At 44.2% G+C, this 15,915-nt stretch overlaps 4 protein-coding genes across 5 annotated transcripts; 1 reads left to right on the forward strand and 3 right to left on the reverse strand.

Annotated features, from left to right (window-relative positions):
- Positions 1 to 361: 361 nt before the first annotated feature.
- On the reverse strand, positions 362 to 6,532 carry LOC115748691. 2 transcript variants are annotated; one of them, XM_030685266.2, is made up of 12 exons: positions 6,307 to 6,532; positions 6,047 to 6,131; positions 5,867 to 5,954; positions 5,423 to 5,572; positions 4,916 to 5,047; positions 4,137 to 4,287; positions 3,979 to 4,017; positions 3,823 to 3,897; positions 3,372 to 3,431; positions 2,376 to 2,440; positions 1,608 to 1,698; positions 362 to 838 (listed from the first exon to the last, which is right to left on the reverse strand). In XM_030685266.2, the coding sequence occupies exons 1-12, from the start codon at positions 6,391 to 6,393 to the stop codon at positions 794 to 796; spliced, it is 1,068 nt and encodes a 355-aa protein (XP_030541126.1). In that variant the 5' UTR covers positions 6,394 to 6,532; the 3' UTR covers positions 362 to 793. The 2 variants fall into 2 exon arrangements, with proteins under 2 accessions (XP_030541126.1, XP_048130861.1); XM_048274904.1 differs by having other exon boundaries at positions 5,867 to 5,955; positions 6,042 to 6,131.
- A 1,136-nt stretch (positions 6,533 to 7,668) lies between these two features.
- Positions 7,669 to 11,558, reverse strand: LOC115748690 (transmembrane 9 superfamily member 2-like). Its single transcript, XM_030685265.2, has 7 exons — positions 11,251 to 11,558; positions 10,414 to 10,454; positions 9,737 to 10,319; positions 9,478 to 9,615; positions 9,204 to 9,360; positions 8,637 to 9,121; positions 7,669 to 8,118 (listed from the first exon to the last, which is right to left on the reverse strand). Exons 1-7 carry the CDS (start codon positions 11,397 to 11,399, stop codon positions 7,899 to 7,901), a joined length of 1,773 nt encoding a protein of 590 aa, XP_030541125.1. The 5' UTR covers positions 11,400 to 11,558; the 3' UTR covers positions 7,669 to 7,898.
- Positions 11,559 to 12,616: 1,058 nt separating this feature from the next.
- On the reverse strand, positions 12,617 to 13,843 carry LOC115748764 (fasciclin-like arabinogalactan protein 21). Its single transcript, XM_030685379.2, has one exon. It carries the CDS (start codon positions 13,841 to 13,843, stop codon positions 12,617 to 12,619), a length of 1,227 nt encoding a protein of 408 aa, XP_030541239.2.
- A 324-nt stretch (positions 13,844 to 14,167) lies between these two features.
- Positions 14,168 to 15,681, forward strand: LOC115748771 (fasciclin-like arabinogalactan protein 21). Its single transcript, XM_030685386.2, has one exon. The coding sequence runs from the start codon at positions 14,277 to 14,279 to the stop codon at positions 15,447 to 15,449; it is 1,173 nt and encodes a 390-aa protein (XP_030541246.2). The 5' UTR covers positions 14,168 to 14,276; the 3' UTR covers positions 15,450 to 15,681.
- Positions 15,682 to 15,915: the final 234 nt, after the last annotated feature.

The following is a 15,915-nucleotide window of genomic DNA, read 5'->3' on the forward strand; positions in this document are numbered from 1 at the left end:
TCGAGCCTATGCCTGAATCCTTTATTTTTCAATAAGAACAGAAAAATGGGGGACCAGGCATCATATTTCTTCTCTAGTGTCAGAAACGCCTTACCACTTTCAAATCAATAAATTGCATTCAAGTAAATAAATTCCGTTCACCTCAATTTCAACGGGGCGTAACTACAGATCAAGGTAGGGTTAGGAACTCGCAAATACAATGGGAAAATCTCGTTCAGAGCCTGATGCACAGGGACCAAATGCCGAGGCCATTTTGGCCTCAGCAATCACTTTTTTTAACGTGTTTTCAACCATTTTTCATAATTCAATCCTCACGGACACCCCCAAATAGCACAGCCGCCAAAAGGTCCTCAGGACACACTTGACAGGAACAATCTATCTCAACATGCTCAGAAGCTAGAAGATGGTAGTTCCTAACATGACCACGTAACTGACAAAAAAACATCATGGGGAAACAATAACCAGAGAAAAGCGACTTCTTCAAGCGCTCTCGGTAACAAATATATAACAATCAACCTGAGCTATTCAAAGGGAGAAACTATATGTACAGTTCGCCAAAATTCCCCCAAAACGGCACCACATTCTTCCATCATACAAACAAGGACTTATAATTCGTCAGCCAAGGCAGCACGCTCTTTCTCGCTAGAGCAAAGCAAGCAAACATTCTACGGAGAATTTGTCATGGACACCAACAATCGAGCTAAGCAAGTTAAGCTAACAGGTACCACAACTTGGGCACAAGAACCAGCTGATGAATGTCTGACACAACTATCCTCAAAATGCTCTAGATGCCTCACTCAACATCGGCAGGTACTCTATATGTCCGCATTATACGGATCTGCAGGGATGCAAAATTAAGAGAATGTGAGGTAGCCATCAAAGTAACTTCTACCCGGATGCATCTCAGAATTCACAATTACTCAGAGAGATCAGCTCCGCTGGTGCATAATCCTAACTTCATTAAGTTAGCACAGTAAACCTGCCGCATTATCATCCAATAAAAAGGAAGTAAACTCTATATTTCCACTTGGCACATGAATATGCAACTAGAGCTTAACAAACAGGTTTTTGCACAAGTATCCCGATGTCCACAGCCAAACAAAAAACAAGTAATTCATATAGCAAACAAGTAATTCCATGTCGGCCTTGACAAAACAATATACAGGGTCACTTCAAAGAACCATAGATAAAAAAACCTGCAGAACAGATCACATCTCAAGCCCTATTCATCAGAACCTTTCTCAAACAATATGCACACCATTCTTAGTGCCACAGCCATCATCAGTACAACACAGAAACTCTGTTCAAAAGGATGAACATATTGTCGATTGATTTCCATGTCACTTTCTTTCAAATTTGTCGATTCTATATTTTCAGCAGACAGATGCTTCCAATAGGCACCCCAATAAGTGCTACTTTTTCGACCCAAAAAAAAAAAAAAGTGCCACTTTGCTCCTCATTTTTTTAATAATATCGTCTATAGAAACTTTAAGAACAATACTCCAATGCTCATAATCTCTAACCGCAATGAGATTTTGTCGCTATACTTATTAGCATCTAGCAACAGAAGACTATAAACCAGGACTTATATATTTATCGTTTATTACCTGTGCAAAGGCGAAAATTGCTCGCAAAATTCTAGCATAATCAGTCCCGAGCATTTGAATGACCATATCAGCAAGAAAAGTTCCCCACAGCCTGCATAGATTACGAGTAGAAACAGATGAACCAATAAATTCCAGAATGCTCAAGTCAAAAGATACTTCCTGAGGCTTCCAGCAGCTCCCTGAATTAATGACAGACAGGATGATTCCATACCTATGTTAACTTGCCAATTCTATGAGTATTTTAAGCAAATAGCCAGCTCCACAATTAATTTGCCTTCTCAATTAATTTACCTTCAAATTGTTGGTTGTGAGTAGACAACAATTTTATCTAAGCTCAAAAAGCTCATGCCCAAGTTCCGTGGAATGCTAAAACAGCTCTAAAACAGCAAGCCACCTGCTTCTTAATCAAGAAGTTCATAGATATCTGTGAAAAATGAGTTGCAGGGAGCTCACTTATTGCCCAACAGTGATGCATTTTTCTCATATGTTTATCAAACCAACCGACTGATTAGATGGATTATCTCTATGATTAAGCCGCATAAAATATTAATCTACCATTATCCATGAGAAGCAGTTGCTAGCAGATTATACATGCATACTTAGACACCAACCGACTGATTAGACGGATTATATCTATGATGAAGCACCCATTCCACCATTCAATATACAAGAGGGACATATTTAAAACTCATTTAAAAGGACAAAAGAAATAATCAAGCAATCAAAGTCACTCATAAATTAAAAGGAGTGTCCAAAGAAGGGGAATACATTGGACCAAGCAATGACATCATGCTCCTCAAACCCAGATATCTTGATGCAGCACCAGCAAAACCCTGTAGAATCACGCAATTAGCAAGAAGAATAGAATAGAAAGGAAAATTAAAAGCAGAAACCTCATGATGAATTTAGAAGACTGACTGATCACTTTTAGTCCTCTTTTAGCATTATCATACTCGGGGAAAATACTTTATCACGTCAACCTCATGAAAATGTCGAGCAATTCTAGTATGAAGGGTGCTTACCAGAAAACCTTTTCGTCTATTAATCATTTATTTTTAGAGTTCGTTGAACGTTTAAGAGAAGAGGTTATCATGGAGCCTTCAGAGCAAGATCAGCATTTTGGTATAGCTAAAGATCGTAATGATTGGTAGGATGTCAAGACAGGAATAACTTAGTATCAAAGTTGTTGATAAGTTGAGATCTTCTCCAATCCAAGGGACCATATTGTGCACCAAAGTTCATGTAGTGTCTGTTTGAAAACAAGGCAGCAAGTTCAATAATTTGTTGGTTTATGGAGCATCCCTAGCGGTAAGAAAAGTGGTTCTGATTCTATCATCTTTGAAGGTTATTAAAGTTGCCTGGTTGAGCAGCTGATTGGTGTGCTTGTGGTCAGGGCTCATAACAGGCAACGAAAGCAAGCTCTCTCTCAGGCAACAATGTGAAACTCTATCGAGTAATACCTCCTTGGAAAGCTATTGTTTACACACATACCCTTTGATGGTTTATCGTCAGCGGAATTAGCCAACTCTTCCAAAATAGTCAATGCAGTACTACAAGCACAGATAACAACCTATACACATACTCTTTTACCAGCCGAAAAGGAAAATTTCTATCGCTATATGCCTTGCTAGTAATTTACCAAAACCAATCACACAAAAACATATTGATGAGTGGGCATTTGTTAAAATATCAATGGAGTTAATGATCATGCGTTGCTGCACTAAGATGACTCTTCAGTGTGTCTGCTAATCCAAATGTCATCACCTTCTTTGCAACAAGCAAGGCCGCACGAGATTCAAGATTTATCGCAGCCAACTGTCCACCCTGTATCCCAATAAAAATAAATAAATAAATAAATCAGATTTTCAATCTCCTTGTTGTTATTAGTTTAAGCAACATGCCATCAGCCCGAAAAACATAAAAAATGAAAAATTAACTGCAGCGGTGTACTGAGACATGAAGAAAATCATTCAATTATGAAGGAGACCCCCTGCATACTCGCTGCATGCCTTGTCTTCTCGTTTACTTTTTTTGATCCACAGTTGTTTATCCCATTGGAAGAAGGATAACGCTTCTCACGCACTTTCACTTCTTCCAAATATTTTCCACAAGCATTAGATCATCCAGTAACCAAATGAAAAGGATGTGCATTCAATTTCCATGTCTTGAGGACTTCATGAAGTTAATGACTACATAAAATTCACCAAGCACTTACTTTCTTGATAACTTCCTTCCTTATCTGATAGTTAGCAGCTTCTAAGAGGACTTTCCCCGATAATCTTCTTGCAATCTACCTTAAAGAGGAAACTACGTTAAAACATATTAGACGGACCCAGAGAAGTAAAGATTCTCAGGTGAATGGTGCTCTTACCAGCTGATATATCTTTGCCAAAGTAACCAAACCTCCCCCCTAAAATATTGAAAAGGATGAAAACAAAACTGATTTGCTAGAAGAATGGAAGGACTTAAAGGATAAAGATTAAAGATCATGAAAGAAATGCAGGCATAAAAATGGGTGAAAAAGAGTACCTTAAAAATCAGCGAACGGAGTTCACTTGCCCCAAATTTTGAAGCTGCAAAATCTTGGACCTTTTGTTCATCAAATCCAAGTTCTAGGCTATCTTGCACATCAGAAGTTGCAGAGGATTCCCACATGGGCAGAGAAGTTTTAGATTCTTCACTACATGAAAAGCACCTTACTATCATTAGAACTTTAAGAAAGCTAAGCAAAATCAACTAGAAGATGTCATCAACTAGGAGATGTCAAACACAATGCAGTAAACCACAAAAAATACATGGAAGAGAGATGCAGATTGCATCTCCACTACATTCATGACACGCGATACATCCAAGTTTCCTGCTCCAATCCTAACAGAGAGAAGAGGGATGAATCATCAAAGTTTCCCATACTATGAGCCTGCACTTTTAATCTAAACCAAGTACTGCTCCTGCATTATTTCTAGTGAAAAAAAGAATTAGTCCTCTTCCATTAGTTGGTAGGTACAGTTTCAATCTCTAAAGGCACAAAGCCCAAAAACACCTATCAGCTAACTACGATTTTTTTTCAATAAAACAGAATTAGAGCTGATGACATCCTTTTTTTGTTTCACTAGCTACTCAAATAAACAGTCGCTACACAAGAGAATATCTTGCGATCCATGTGCTTAAACAAATCCATGTAATAGACATGCCATTTATCTCCCTTATTTCATAAATGATTTACCCACCAAAAGGAGAACAATCTTCTCATTAAATACTATTTGGCAAAAAAAAATTATACCATAGATTTAGATAGATAGAAAGAATACATCGAGAAATCTTGCAACAGTTGTAGAAAGATTTCAGCTTCTAGGTCCTCGGTTGAAAGTTTAGTTGAGCAAGGAATGTTCAACCTTTTCCTCACAGAAAGCAAGACACTCCTGTATGAAGGCCTCCAACCTCTGGGAAGTACATAAAGACAATCAGGGATCAGCCATAATGTGAAACCAATTTCTTTCTTCAGATTGTTCTAATTAATGTAAATTTTAAAAACATGAATTGACTTGAGATCGAAGCTTCCCAAACCTGCCATTAGGGCACCGGATAAGATACACTTATCTTTCATTGAAAATGTTAAAACTAGAAAGACAAGTTTTGCTTATTACAATATCTCTCAACGCGAAATTACTTCATTTTATACATTTTCAGTATCATCAGTATATAAATTTATCGTACAAATTTACCTGAACAAGAACAGTTTTTATAATGGTATAACTTCCCCTCAACTTTCAGTCTAAATATCAAGAACAAAATCATATGCAATCTCGATAAAATACCTTAACACAGAACGAGCATCAGCTGCAAGATACAGGAAACGTGACTCGAGAGCCGCTACAAAATCCTCCCTCTCTTCAAGATCTTCTCCAATCATTGCATAGTCCACATCTGCCTTATTCGTTATTGATTTCAATAGTGGACTAAAGTAGCTGAAAAACAATCAAAGAATGCATCAAACATCTCGTATCTAGAAAAGACGAAACATCTATTGCTACAGCTACTTGCGTGCACTTGTGCTTGCTCCTATAATCTTTAACTCAGCTCCAACACAAGGAAACAAAGGGAATACCACAAATTTTTTATCTTGCAGAACCGACATAAAAACTAATACACAAGTTTAAATGCTCTCGACCCCAATTTTACAGGGATGCCTTGTTAGTGCAGGACTATGTCAACATACCCCTACCCCAAACCCCATGTTTTCCAAATATCTGCTCAATTACCTCGGGCCAAAAAGGATTCTCTCAAGCTCATACAGCTCGGAGTCCGTGGCCAGTTCAAGCACCAATCGCAACTCCGGATCATACCCGCCTACAAAGAACAAACCATTCAAATCCTCATTTCACCAATCAAAACCAGAATTCCCAGCAAAAACGCAAAATACACAGAAACAGAAGGCGTACTCCGCCCATCGTTCGAGATAGCCATGCGGGCAGCGCATGAAACCCCTAGGCCGGCGCTGACCCTGCGAGCAGGCAACACTAAAACCTGCAAAATGCCCAATCAGTTCAACTCAGCTCGCGCCCGCATACCGGATTCTACACCGATTGCATTCAGCTGGCAGCGATAGGCAGCATTTCGATATCGACTACTTTATGAACAAGGAGTAGAAGCGAAATCGCTGTTTCCAGACAGTGAAAATATTTAGAATGGCGAGACTTACGGAGAGTGCGGGCTTGGTGGTCTTCGCGGCGACCGGGGACGGGAAGTGAATGGCCGGAGCGAGAGCGGAAGCCGAAGCGGCGGCCATGGATGCCGAGTCGAGCTCGAATTTGAAGCGATATGCGGACTTCAGTCTTGAGCCACTCCTCTACCTCCGGCGACGAAGAAGTTGGGCCCAGAAACGGCGCCTTGTGCGATGACATCAGCAGTCGTAACAATCTGGAAGGAGGAATGGGTCCCACAGGCTTGTATATGTACGCGTATTTTTGCATGGTACGCGCGATCAGTTGGGCGTGGCGTCCAAGCCCAAGACGACGTAACTTCACCGTACAATTCGCGTATAGCAATTACATTTACACAATTGTCCCCTCTTCCCCTTGCAAGATTTTGTTCAGGTACTCTTTCCAATTTCGTCCAAAACTAACCTAAGTTGACTTTATTTACCAGAAACACGTAAAACTTTCCTAATGTTCATACTTTTTTCATTTTCTCATTTTGCAAATATTTTTCCGCTTCAGGCTATGTCTATCCGATTCGAAACGAGTCAACATCATTTAGATGGGATATGAAATATTACATCCTAACTTTTCGGAGCCACATAGGCCGTGTAAATAGGTACATAAAGCAAGTAGCGTATCAAAGTAAGACTCATTACAATTCGAATCACTATATTGCATCGGCATATTATGGGTATGATCTTTGTGTATGCTGCCTTTCAATTGTTGTTTTTTTTTTTTTTTTGGCAAAGCCTTTCAATCGATTGAACAATTAAAAATTGGGTGGATAAAAAACGATCAAAAGAAACAAGTCCAAGCTACATAACATAAGGATTAGACCTAAGTATGTTCTTAAACCGCTTCGTTTAAAATCTTGTCCGGATCTTAAGATCCCTTAAATGTAAAACAAAGTAAATGGTATTCTCCGCTAATAAAGAAGAACAAGATATATTAGCAACAAAGGAAGTGGCGGTGGGGAAAATGAACTCTACATCAATTTCAACCGACTACCGCTAGGTAAGATTGTATAATAGCGTCCCGCACTTATGATGAGTCATCGAACTTTTGGCTTTTGCGACGTACCCCGATTGAAGATACTAAAAAAATTAAAGTCCAGAAAAGAAAAAAAATCAAAAATATTTAAAAACTTAAAATAATACTAAAAATGTCCACTTTAGCATAACTTGATAGACTCAATTAGTACAAATACAAAAAGATTTAAGACTAAATTGATTCAAGTAAAAGATTTAGAACTAAATTAGTACTAATAAAATAAATTTAGATCTTTTTTTGATACTTTTGCCCCTTTTGATGTCGAGAGATAGGGAGAGAGGAGATCAAAAAATTTGTGCATCGCATAGCTTTTGGCAAGGGAAAGAAATTATACAAACTCCTTTGTGAGCGGTAACCACATAATATTCTAGGGGACACATTCTCTTCGACGCAAAATTTAGTAAAGGGAAGGAAAAGCCTGCTTGTTGCTTTGACTTTTGAGACATACAGGCACTACAAAATTACGGTAGAAAATTCTCTCTACGTTGCACCTACACATGGAGAAGGGATCGCGTCCTCGACGATCTGGTGATGGAGCCGCTGCCTACTCGCACTTGATGGAGCGGTATATGTGGCGCACAAAGAGCAAAGCCGCGCGGAAACCTACTGTTCCCAGCATGAGGAAGAATCCATAGCAGATGCACGCCATGTAGCCGAAGAAGAACGAAGTTTGCATGAAGCCGGACATGTCAGATCTTGCATAATAGTAGTAGAGGCAATAGGCATAGATAAACAAGCCAGTTGATCCACCGCAGAGAAAAGATCTGCCAACAAAGACAAATGGAATCAATAAGTAGAAGGCACACAGGTATCGCATCTTTTGCGGTAGAAAGTACACAATCCTTAAGGGTTGCGCATTGCCCCCAGAAAGTTAACTCAAAGCCATCCCTTCAACCCAGGAAAAACACTCTTTCATATTTGTTGCATTCGTATTTCACCTGAGCGGAGTGGTAACTCGGACAAATTCAGCAAGGAAGTGACAATTAGTCAATTACCCCCCAAATCTACTAAGTTGATAGCAGCCAATTTAACATGAGCGATACTCCTAACATGCATCCTCCTATCTAGACAACAAGTGAGCAATTGATGGAACACAATACTGTAAATCCTTCACCATATGCATTTTCAATGTGTTCCACTTGAAATAGAAAAAGGTGGATCTTTTTATCTAGTTATAAAGAAGTACAAAAACTTCACCCATCTGTGAAAGAGATAAGGAATGAAAAAGAACCAGAAAAGGGTAACCAGCAAACAAAAAATCTGCAAGTGAAATTTTGCATACCTCCACCACCATTCATGGTCTTCAGCAGCGAGTTGGAAGTATGTCAATGCCACAGTGATGAAAGCAGTGACTATCACGAGAATAATAAAGACAATGAACAAGATGCTGTATATAGTGTAGATCCTATGACCCCAAACACTGGCAAAGATATAATAAAGTTCAATGTATATGGCACTGAATGGTAAGAATCCCGCCATTGCCATCTGAGGGATCGTCCCCCTATACCATGGCAATGATGGAATCTCTCTGGGATATTTGGTGGTTCGGCAAGGAGCCTGGAACTCAGCTTTGCTGTTCTTCCCAGCGATCCCACCTAATACCAGCAAAGGCGATGTCACAAGTGTCCATATGAGGACTATCACCACGATTGTGCCAAATGGAAGAGCAGCTGTAGCTGTATAAGCAATTGCAACAGTGTTTAGGAAGCAGAACGTGAGGAAGAGAGGCCCACAGAAAAGGCATCCGGTCAACAATAAATTCCTAACCTGTTACACAAGAAGGCTGAAGTCAGTAGTAGAAAAATGAGACCTTGGGCAATCACTCTAAGGGGAATTTGCTATGACATACCCAGTTAGTTCCTTCCAGCTGACAATAAAATGAGGTAGCAGTGTAGCCAGCAATTCCAGATGTCAGTGCATAAATAACAACCAGTGCAGTAAACAGAGCCCCTCGGTTGTAAGGATAAAATACACCGACTAATGCCAGAATAAAGATGAACACAGTGCTGCCAAATGCAAGTAAATATCAATAAAGCGATGCGCTAATTGAAACATATGTAAATTCCTGATGTACATACTAGTCTATGAAACATAAACTGCATCTGGAGAATCAAGTTACTTACAGAGTAAACAGCTGGGTACCAGAACCAAGTGCAGCTGAAAACAGAGACTTGAATCTCGGGTACCTGAATACATCTCCGTGTATGTACTTCCATCCAGTCTCCTCAGCATCTTCAGCTGATTCTTCATCATGGGCATATCTTTTTTATATGACACAAAAGCAAATCCACTGCTAAATTTATAGACTCCATATGGCTATGTAAATAGAAGGGAAAAAAATGAAACCAAGCAATGGAGAAAAATGTGAAAAGTGATTCTTACTTGACGAAATCATTCTTGAGAACTCGCATGAGTATTGTGGCAAGAAATCCAGTCAACAGAAGCACAGTCACGCATGAATTTATAATTGAAAACCAGTGAATCTCTAGATGATGAGGTAGAGAAGATGATTGCGAGTACTTATCCATCCTCTTCTCAAAAGGAGTCTTGGTCTCTTTCCACTTGACCGTATACATGAATTCAACATGAGTTTCTTTATCTTCTGTAAGGTCTACAAGGGCATTAGGGTCTGTTCGGACATTGATCTCAATAACACGGTCCTTGTTGTAAAAAATGTCAAAATGAATATGCTTGTAAAGGAAGTACTTGTACTCGCTGGGATCTTTTCCTTCCTTGTCAACTTTCCCTATGAAACCCCAGATTGGCAAGTCATCATAATACATCTGAAAGTAATAGTCCTTGATGACTGCAGATCTGAACCGTGCTACTTCTTCTTTTGAGAGTGTTTTCTTGCAAATGACCTCAGACTCCTTATCCTTCATGAAGTCTAGCTTGTAGGGTGCACTGACAAGGCGATCCCCATTTAGTACTTCACCAAGGGCCTCCTTTTTCTCTTTCAAATGAGCTGCAATACAAGTCAGCCTCGCAAATCAAATCACAAATCACATCAGAAAACTTTTCTAGACGAGCAGAAAACACCCAAAAGAGCAGTCACAAACCCGGAATGCAGAATGGAAGATCGAAATAGCGGTAAGTTTCACTGCATGAAAAGGATAGACTGGCATTAGCTCACACGACATCAAGAAAATTCTTCAAACTCAATTATGCTGCCTTCAGACAAGAACTAGAAATAAGAAATGTGTATACAGCTGGACATGGAAATTCGCTGACCCGAAAAAAGGAGATTTGAATCTAAAAAAAAAACTCAATGCGTAGCAAACAACGAGAACTAAAAGATTTTCGTAGCTGATCTAGCTTTTACTTAATGTAGGTGAGAACCAATAGAGCACTGAAAAAAGCCAGGAGATGGTGAAGGCTTAAAATAACATAACCATGCTACTAGATCCAGCTCTAAAATCGGATAAACAACTGAAAGCAACTCTTCCACTGATCTAATAATGCAAACAAGAAGACACCGCCATATCAAAAGAGCCGGTAACTACAGTAATGCCTACCACTTCGCTACTATGGCACGAAGAAGTATCAATTGCAAGCGAACTGCGCAAAACCTCTCTCTAATTTTTTCGCGAGCCATCTTGGAAACCAAATTTCAAGCTCAAATAGCATCTCCATTACCATTTTCCTAAATCATCAGAAAGCCCACCGAATTTCAAAATCTCACACTTCCGGCACGTAGCGACACTCTCAATTCCGTCACCGAACCACGCTCCGAGCCAAATCCACTCCCCCGGATCCAACTCCGGCCCAAACCCAAAAAACCAAAATCAGAAAACACCCGCCTAGATCCAACAAACACCGCTTCAACACACACCCGTCGCAACCGAGCTACGAAACCACCAGAGATTCGGACAAGGAGCGACTCCGATCGGATTTACCTGGGATTGTGAAACGGCCCGACCTTGTTGGCGTAGAGAGGGACCGGCTCTCCCTCCTTGTACCGGTGATCGGAACCGTCCGATCTCGCAGGAGAACTGAACGAGGCAATCAGGACGGCGACGAGCACCACCGCCATTGGCATCCCCATTGTCTCTCCCCTTCTCGCAGAGAACTTATCAGACACCCAGTGAGAGAGAGAGAGAGAGAGATATCTCGGGCTGGTTCTCTGATTCGGTGCTGTTTTTATCTGGGGGAGAAATGGCAGTGGACGTACGTCGGATTTGGAAGAGAGAGAGCTTGGCTGTTTGGTGAGTTATGAGAATTAAAAAAAAAAAAAACAAATTAAAAAATAAAATAAAATCAACCTAATTAATTAAATAAAAAAATGGCGTAACAATGAATGGTCAGATTTGAGAGAGATGGGGCGCCCGTCGAGAGGAGTGATGCTTCAACTGCAGGCTTTCCCCGGAGGCGTTTTCTTCTTTTTTCATTTTCATTTTCTTTTATTTTTTTTTGCTCTTTCGGGCTTTTTTTTTTTTTTTTTTTTTTACGTGCCACCGACGTTTTCCATGCCACCTCCGAGGTTGGAAGGGTGCATGTCACGTCACGCGGCTGTCGCATTTCGCATTTACAAGACATGTGGGCGAAACTCTTAAGTCCCTTTCTTTTTAAGGCCTGAGTGAGATTGGCGAGAATGTGTTCCGTTTCCGTGAAATTGGCCAATATCACGTAATTATGGTTAGCGAAAGAGAAATTAGTCAATTAAAGAGACCAATATTTTCTCCAATTCTTTAATTTTTGTTCGGTTCGTTTTGGTTTAATACCTGTGGTCCCCCGGTTGGCCGGACGCTCAAAAGATATAGGGGTGGTCCGGGGTCTTGGTCCTTCAGAGAATTGGAGGTACTTAGGACGCACGCGAACCGAATTGAAAGCAAAAACCCGTCTAAGCAATTCCCTCTTAAGTGCGAGATTAGGCGGTCAACGCCTTTGGAATATCGCCCTGTGGATCTGATTTTTCCCTCCTCCTCGCCTCCCACTTGTTGGATCTAATCACCCACGTCGCCGGCCTGTCTCCTAATGCCACGCCACGTCGAAATCGAGACTCCTCGGCTCGGGACCCAACACGGTGAGGTTTAGACCTTAATGATCGGCCTAATCACGATCTAAAGTCAATATCGTAGCATCCCAAGACTCGCCCTAACGAAATCTCGACGCAAGCAAAGCCGCCCCGTACCTAAAAGCGCCAACCCAATTGACTACTGCAAGAAATTGAATTGGCAGAAAGCAAAAATATTTGGTTTTGGTCAGGATTTACAAAGACCCGAGAACGAAAAATTCGTAGACTAGAGTCTCCATCAGCTCCCATCATGGGCCGTGGCCATCTTCGATCTGGGTGGGCCCGAGCCCGCACCCGCCGAGCTCTTCCAACGACTCTGACGCATCTCCAGCCGTCCGATCCTCGCCCTCGCCGTCGCTGCCGTCGATCAGTACACTGAGCGCGGGGCCAGGGGAGAGGGACCCAAACTGGAGGTGCGAGAACGGCAGGAACAAGCTGTGCACAACGACCCTCGCGTTCCTGATCACCTCCGGGATCTTCAGGGGCGCGCCGTTGATCTGGACCGTCCCCCCCGCGGGCGTACCCGCGCTCGTCACCACCAGATCCTCCCCTGCCTCCATTGTCCCCAGCGTGGACCCCACTGGGAGCTTCTGGAGGTCGTCCCCCGCGAGGTACCGGTTCGGCACGATGTGGAAGCTCACGTCGCCCGCGTAGTTGTGCGGGTCGGAGAAGATGAAGTCGTCCTCCACCGCGAAGATCGTCGCGTTCTCGAGGGCGACGAGCTTGCTGAACTTCGCCTTCATCGCGAGAGCCAGGACGCCGTAACCGCCGCTCCGCAGCCGGAGCATGGCGTCCCGGAGCATCAGGGTCATGATCAGCGGAGGCGATCCGGCGAAGGAAGGAGGCGCCTCCTCGAACGACGGCCGCGGAGACGCGTCGGTGCAGGAGGACTGCGAGAGGGGGGAGACGGGGCCGTCCAGGCCGTGGACGATCATGAGGCCGTTGTCGAACAGGTCGGGCCGCGTGATCTCGGCGCCGCCGATGTATATCCTCGTGGCATTGGTGAAACGATCGGAGGCGTAGGCCACGGCGACGCAGTGGCGGGGGTTCATGGTCTCGATCTTGGTGCCAAAGGCGAGGCCCTGGAGGGTGTAGGTGGAGAAGAAGCCGGGGACGACGTGCTCGGCGAGGAGGCGGGGGAGGGGACAGGAGGAGCAGGACTCAACGGAGGCGTCGGAGGGGGCGAATATGGTGACGGGGCCGTTCCAGCGGGAGAGGGCGGGGTACTCGGAGAGGGCCGTGACGACGGAGATGGAGAGCTCCTGGAAGCCGAGGTGGGCGAGGATTTGCTCGAGGAGGGAGGCGGAAGAGAGGGGGAATTCGCGGAACTGGGGGGAGTGGCCGTCTGAGACTGACGGTGGTGGCGGAGGAGAGGCGGAGGGGAAGGAGAGAAAGGCGCCGCCGACGGCGGTTGTGGAGGTGGAGAAGATGACGGAGAGGGTGAGGAATGCCAGTTGCAGAGAGGGAACGTCCATATTGCGATGTGCGTGTGTTGACCCGGGGGGAGTTGGAGAAGAAGGCCTAGCCAAGTGAAGTGCGCGAGTCTGGTAAAAGTCGATTTGAGTCTTGTGAGGTAGCAGAAACTTACTCTTGTGCCGCCCAGGCGGTTATTATTCACGCGCCAGAAGGATTATGCGAATAAAGCAATTGTGTTTGAGGTTACGGCGTCGTTTCCTGAAATTAGTACGACACCCTGAAGAGTTTCTGTTTCCCGCCAATTGAAGAGCCTGTGTACCACGCGCTCTCACACGCTCGCTAACCAACTCGCTAACTAACTCGCCGAATCGCTAACTGTCTCTCCATCGTCTCCAACGTACTACTTCTCCATAATAAATCCTCCTGCTCACACTCAAAATCAGTCACCTCTCTCTCTCTCTCTCTCTCTAGTTCTCTCTCGCTTCCTTAGCTATGGCGATCGAGTCCCTGCAGCTCTCCATCCTCCTAGTAGCCATCTTCTTCTCCCCCTCCGCAACCACAACCTCCATGGACGAAGCTCTCTCCGCCTCGCCGCCAGAGTCTCAAGCTCAGCAGCAAGAGCTCATCCCCGAGTCCCTCTCGCCGACCTCGCTCTTCGAGCCCATCCTCTCTCACCTCGGCTTCCACGACCTCGCCATGGCGGTCCCCTCGCTCACCGACTCGCCGTCGTTCACGACGTGGAACGGACCTTCCACCCTCTTCGCTCCGTCCGATTCCTCCATCGTGTCCTGCGCCTCCTGCTCCATCCCTCGCATCCTCAGCGAGCACATCGTCCCCGGCCTCTTCAGCTTCAACTACCTCCAGAAGCTCGCCTTCGGCACCAAGGTCGAGACGATGAGCTCCGGCCACTGCCTCACCATCACTTCGGGCACTCATCAAGCAACCAACACCACCAGAATCTTCATCAACGGCGTCGAGATCTCTCATCCCGACATGTTCAGCAACGGAGTCGTCGTCGTTCACGGCCTCGAAGGCTTCATCGCGCCACTGTCTCCTTTCTCCTGCAGCGTCGAGAAGATGACGTCTCTGGCGTTTCCGTTCCTGCCGCTGGTATCCTCCTCTCCTTCGCCACTCATGCGCCTGATGCTGCGCGACGCGGTGCTGCGACTCCGGACCAGCGGATTCGGCATTCTGGCGCTCGCCATCAAGATCAAGTACTCCGAGCTGGCGAATCTCCAAAGCGCGACGATCTTCACCGTTGACGACATCTCGATTTTCACCGGCGCTCAGAGCTACGTCAGCAACGTGCGGTTCCACATCGTGCCGAACCGATACCTCGCCATCGCCGACCTGGAGAGGCTTCCGGCGGGGACGCTGTTGCCGTCGCTGGAGAGAGGGCAGTATCTAGCGGTGACGACGGCAGGTGGAGCTGCGATGCTGAGGATCAACTACGTGAGGATGAAGAGCCCCGACGTGATGAAGAATCAGAAGATCGTGGTGCATTCCTTGTCCCTGCCGTTCCCTCATCTTCACCCTGCGTCACTCCATGGTCTGGTCAACCGTCACAGTCACATCGAGGAGAACGTCGGCACAAATAACCAGAGTATGAAGGGCTCGTGCGCTGCTCTTGAGGAGCACGAAGGCTGCGAGGTGATTCCTCCATGAAATTTCCCTGGTCTGTGACCCTTCGTTTTGCCCACCTTCCGGTCATTTTTACTTTCCTTTTCCTGTTCCTGTCGGTGTCGATTCACCCAGCATGTTTTCGGTTTCTTCATCTCTTTACTTTTTCTTTCGTTGCGGGCGTCTTTGAATCAGTTCGAATTGTGGGACTTGCTTCAATAGAAATTGAACTGCTTACAGAGAAATGAATGGGTAACATCCCATCGTGCTGCTCATGGCCTGTCGATTCGCTAATGGAGGAAATCGTGAAGACGATGAGCTAACTTTGAGAATTCTATGAAATTGATGGCTTTGATGCCCTCTATTATCTATATGTGTCATGCGCAAAACAGAGAACCGAAATGTCTGCCTCGCAAACTTAATCACCAGTCCCGACCGAAAAAAAAAAAAAAAACTTAATCACCAGAAAGAGTACAAGTTTGGCCAAAAACATCACCGACATGGAAATGCC

This window comes from Rhodamnia argentea, chromosome 1, assembly GCF_020921035.1.
Source record: "Rhodamnia argentea isolate NSW1041297 chromosome 1, ASM2092103v1, whole genome shotgun sequence".
NCBI lineage: Eukaryota > Viridiplantae > Streptophyta > Magnoliopsida > Myrtales > Myrtaceae > Rhodamnia > Rhodamnia argentea.

Excerpts from the sequence above, each read along its gene's own strand:
- LOC115748764 (XM_030685379.2), bottom strand. The coding sequence starts at position 13,843 with ATGGACGTTCCCTCTCTGCAACTGGCATTCCTCACCCTCTCCGTCATC.
- LOC115748771 (XM_030685386.2), top strand. The coding sequence starts at position 14,277 with ATGGCGATCGAGTCCCTGCAGCTCTCCATCCTCCTAGTAGCCATCTTC.
- LOC115748690 (XM_030685265.2), bottom strand. The coding sequence starts at position 11,399 with ATGGGGATGCCAATGGCGGTGGTGCTCGTCGCCGTCCTGATTGCCTCG. Across the intron at positions 9,361-9,477 it reads GGTACCCAGCTGTTTACTCT|CACTGTGTTCATCTTTATTC; the intron begins GTAAGTAACTTG and ends TGCATTTGGCAG. Across the intron at positions 9,122-9,203 it reads AGCTGGAAGGAACTAACTGG|GTTAGGAATTTATTGTTGAC; the intron begins GTATGTCATAGC and ends CTTGTGTAACAG.
- LOC115748691 (XM_048274904.1), bottom strand. The coding sequence starts at position 6,393 with ATGGCCGCCGCTTCGGCTTCCGCTCTCGCTCCGGCCATTCACTTCCCG. Across the intron at positions 5,956-6,041 it reads CGAACGATGGGCGGAGTACG|GGCGGGTATGATCCGGAGTT; the intron begins CCTTCTGTTTCT and ends TTGTTCTTTGTA. Across the intron at positions 4,018-4,136 it reads TCCGTTCGCTGATTTTTAAG|GGGGGAGGTTTGGTTACTTT; the intron begins GTACTCTTTTTC and ends TCAATATTTTAG.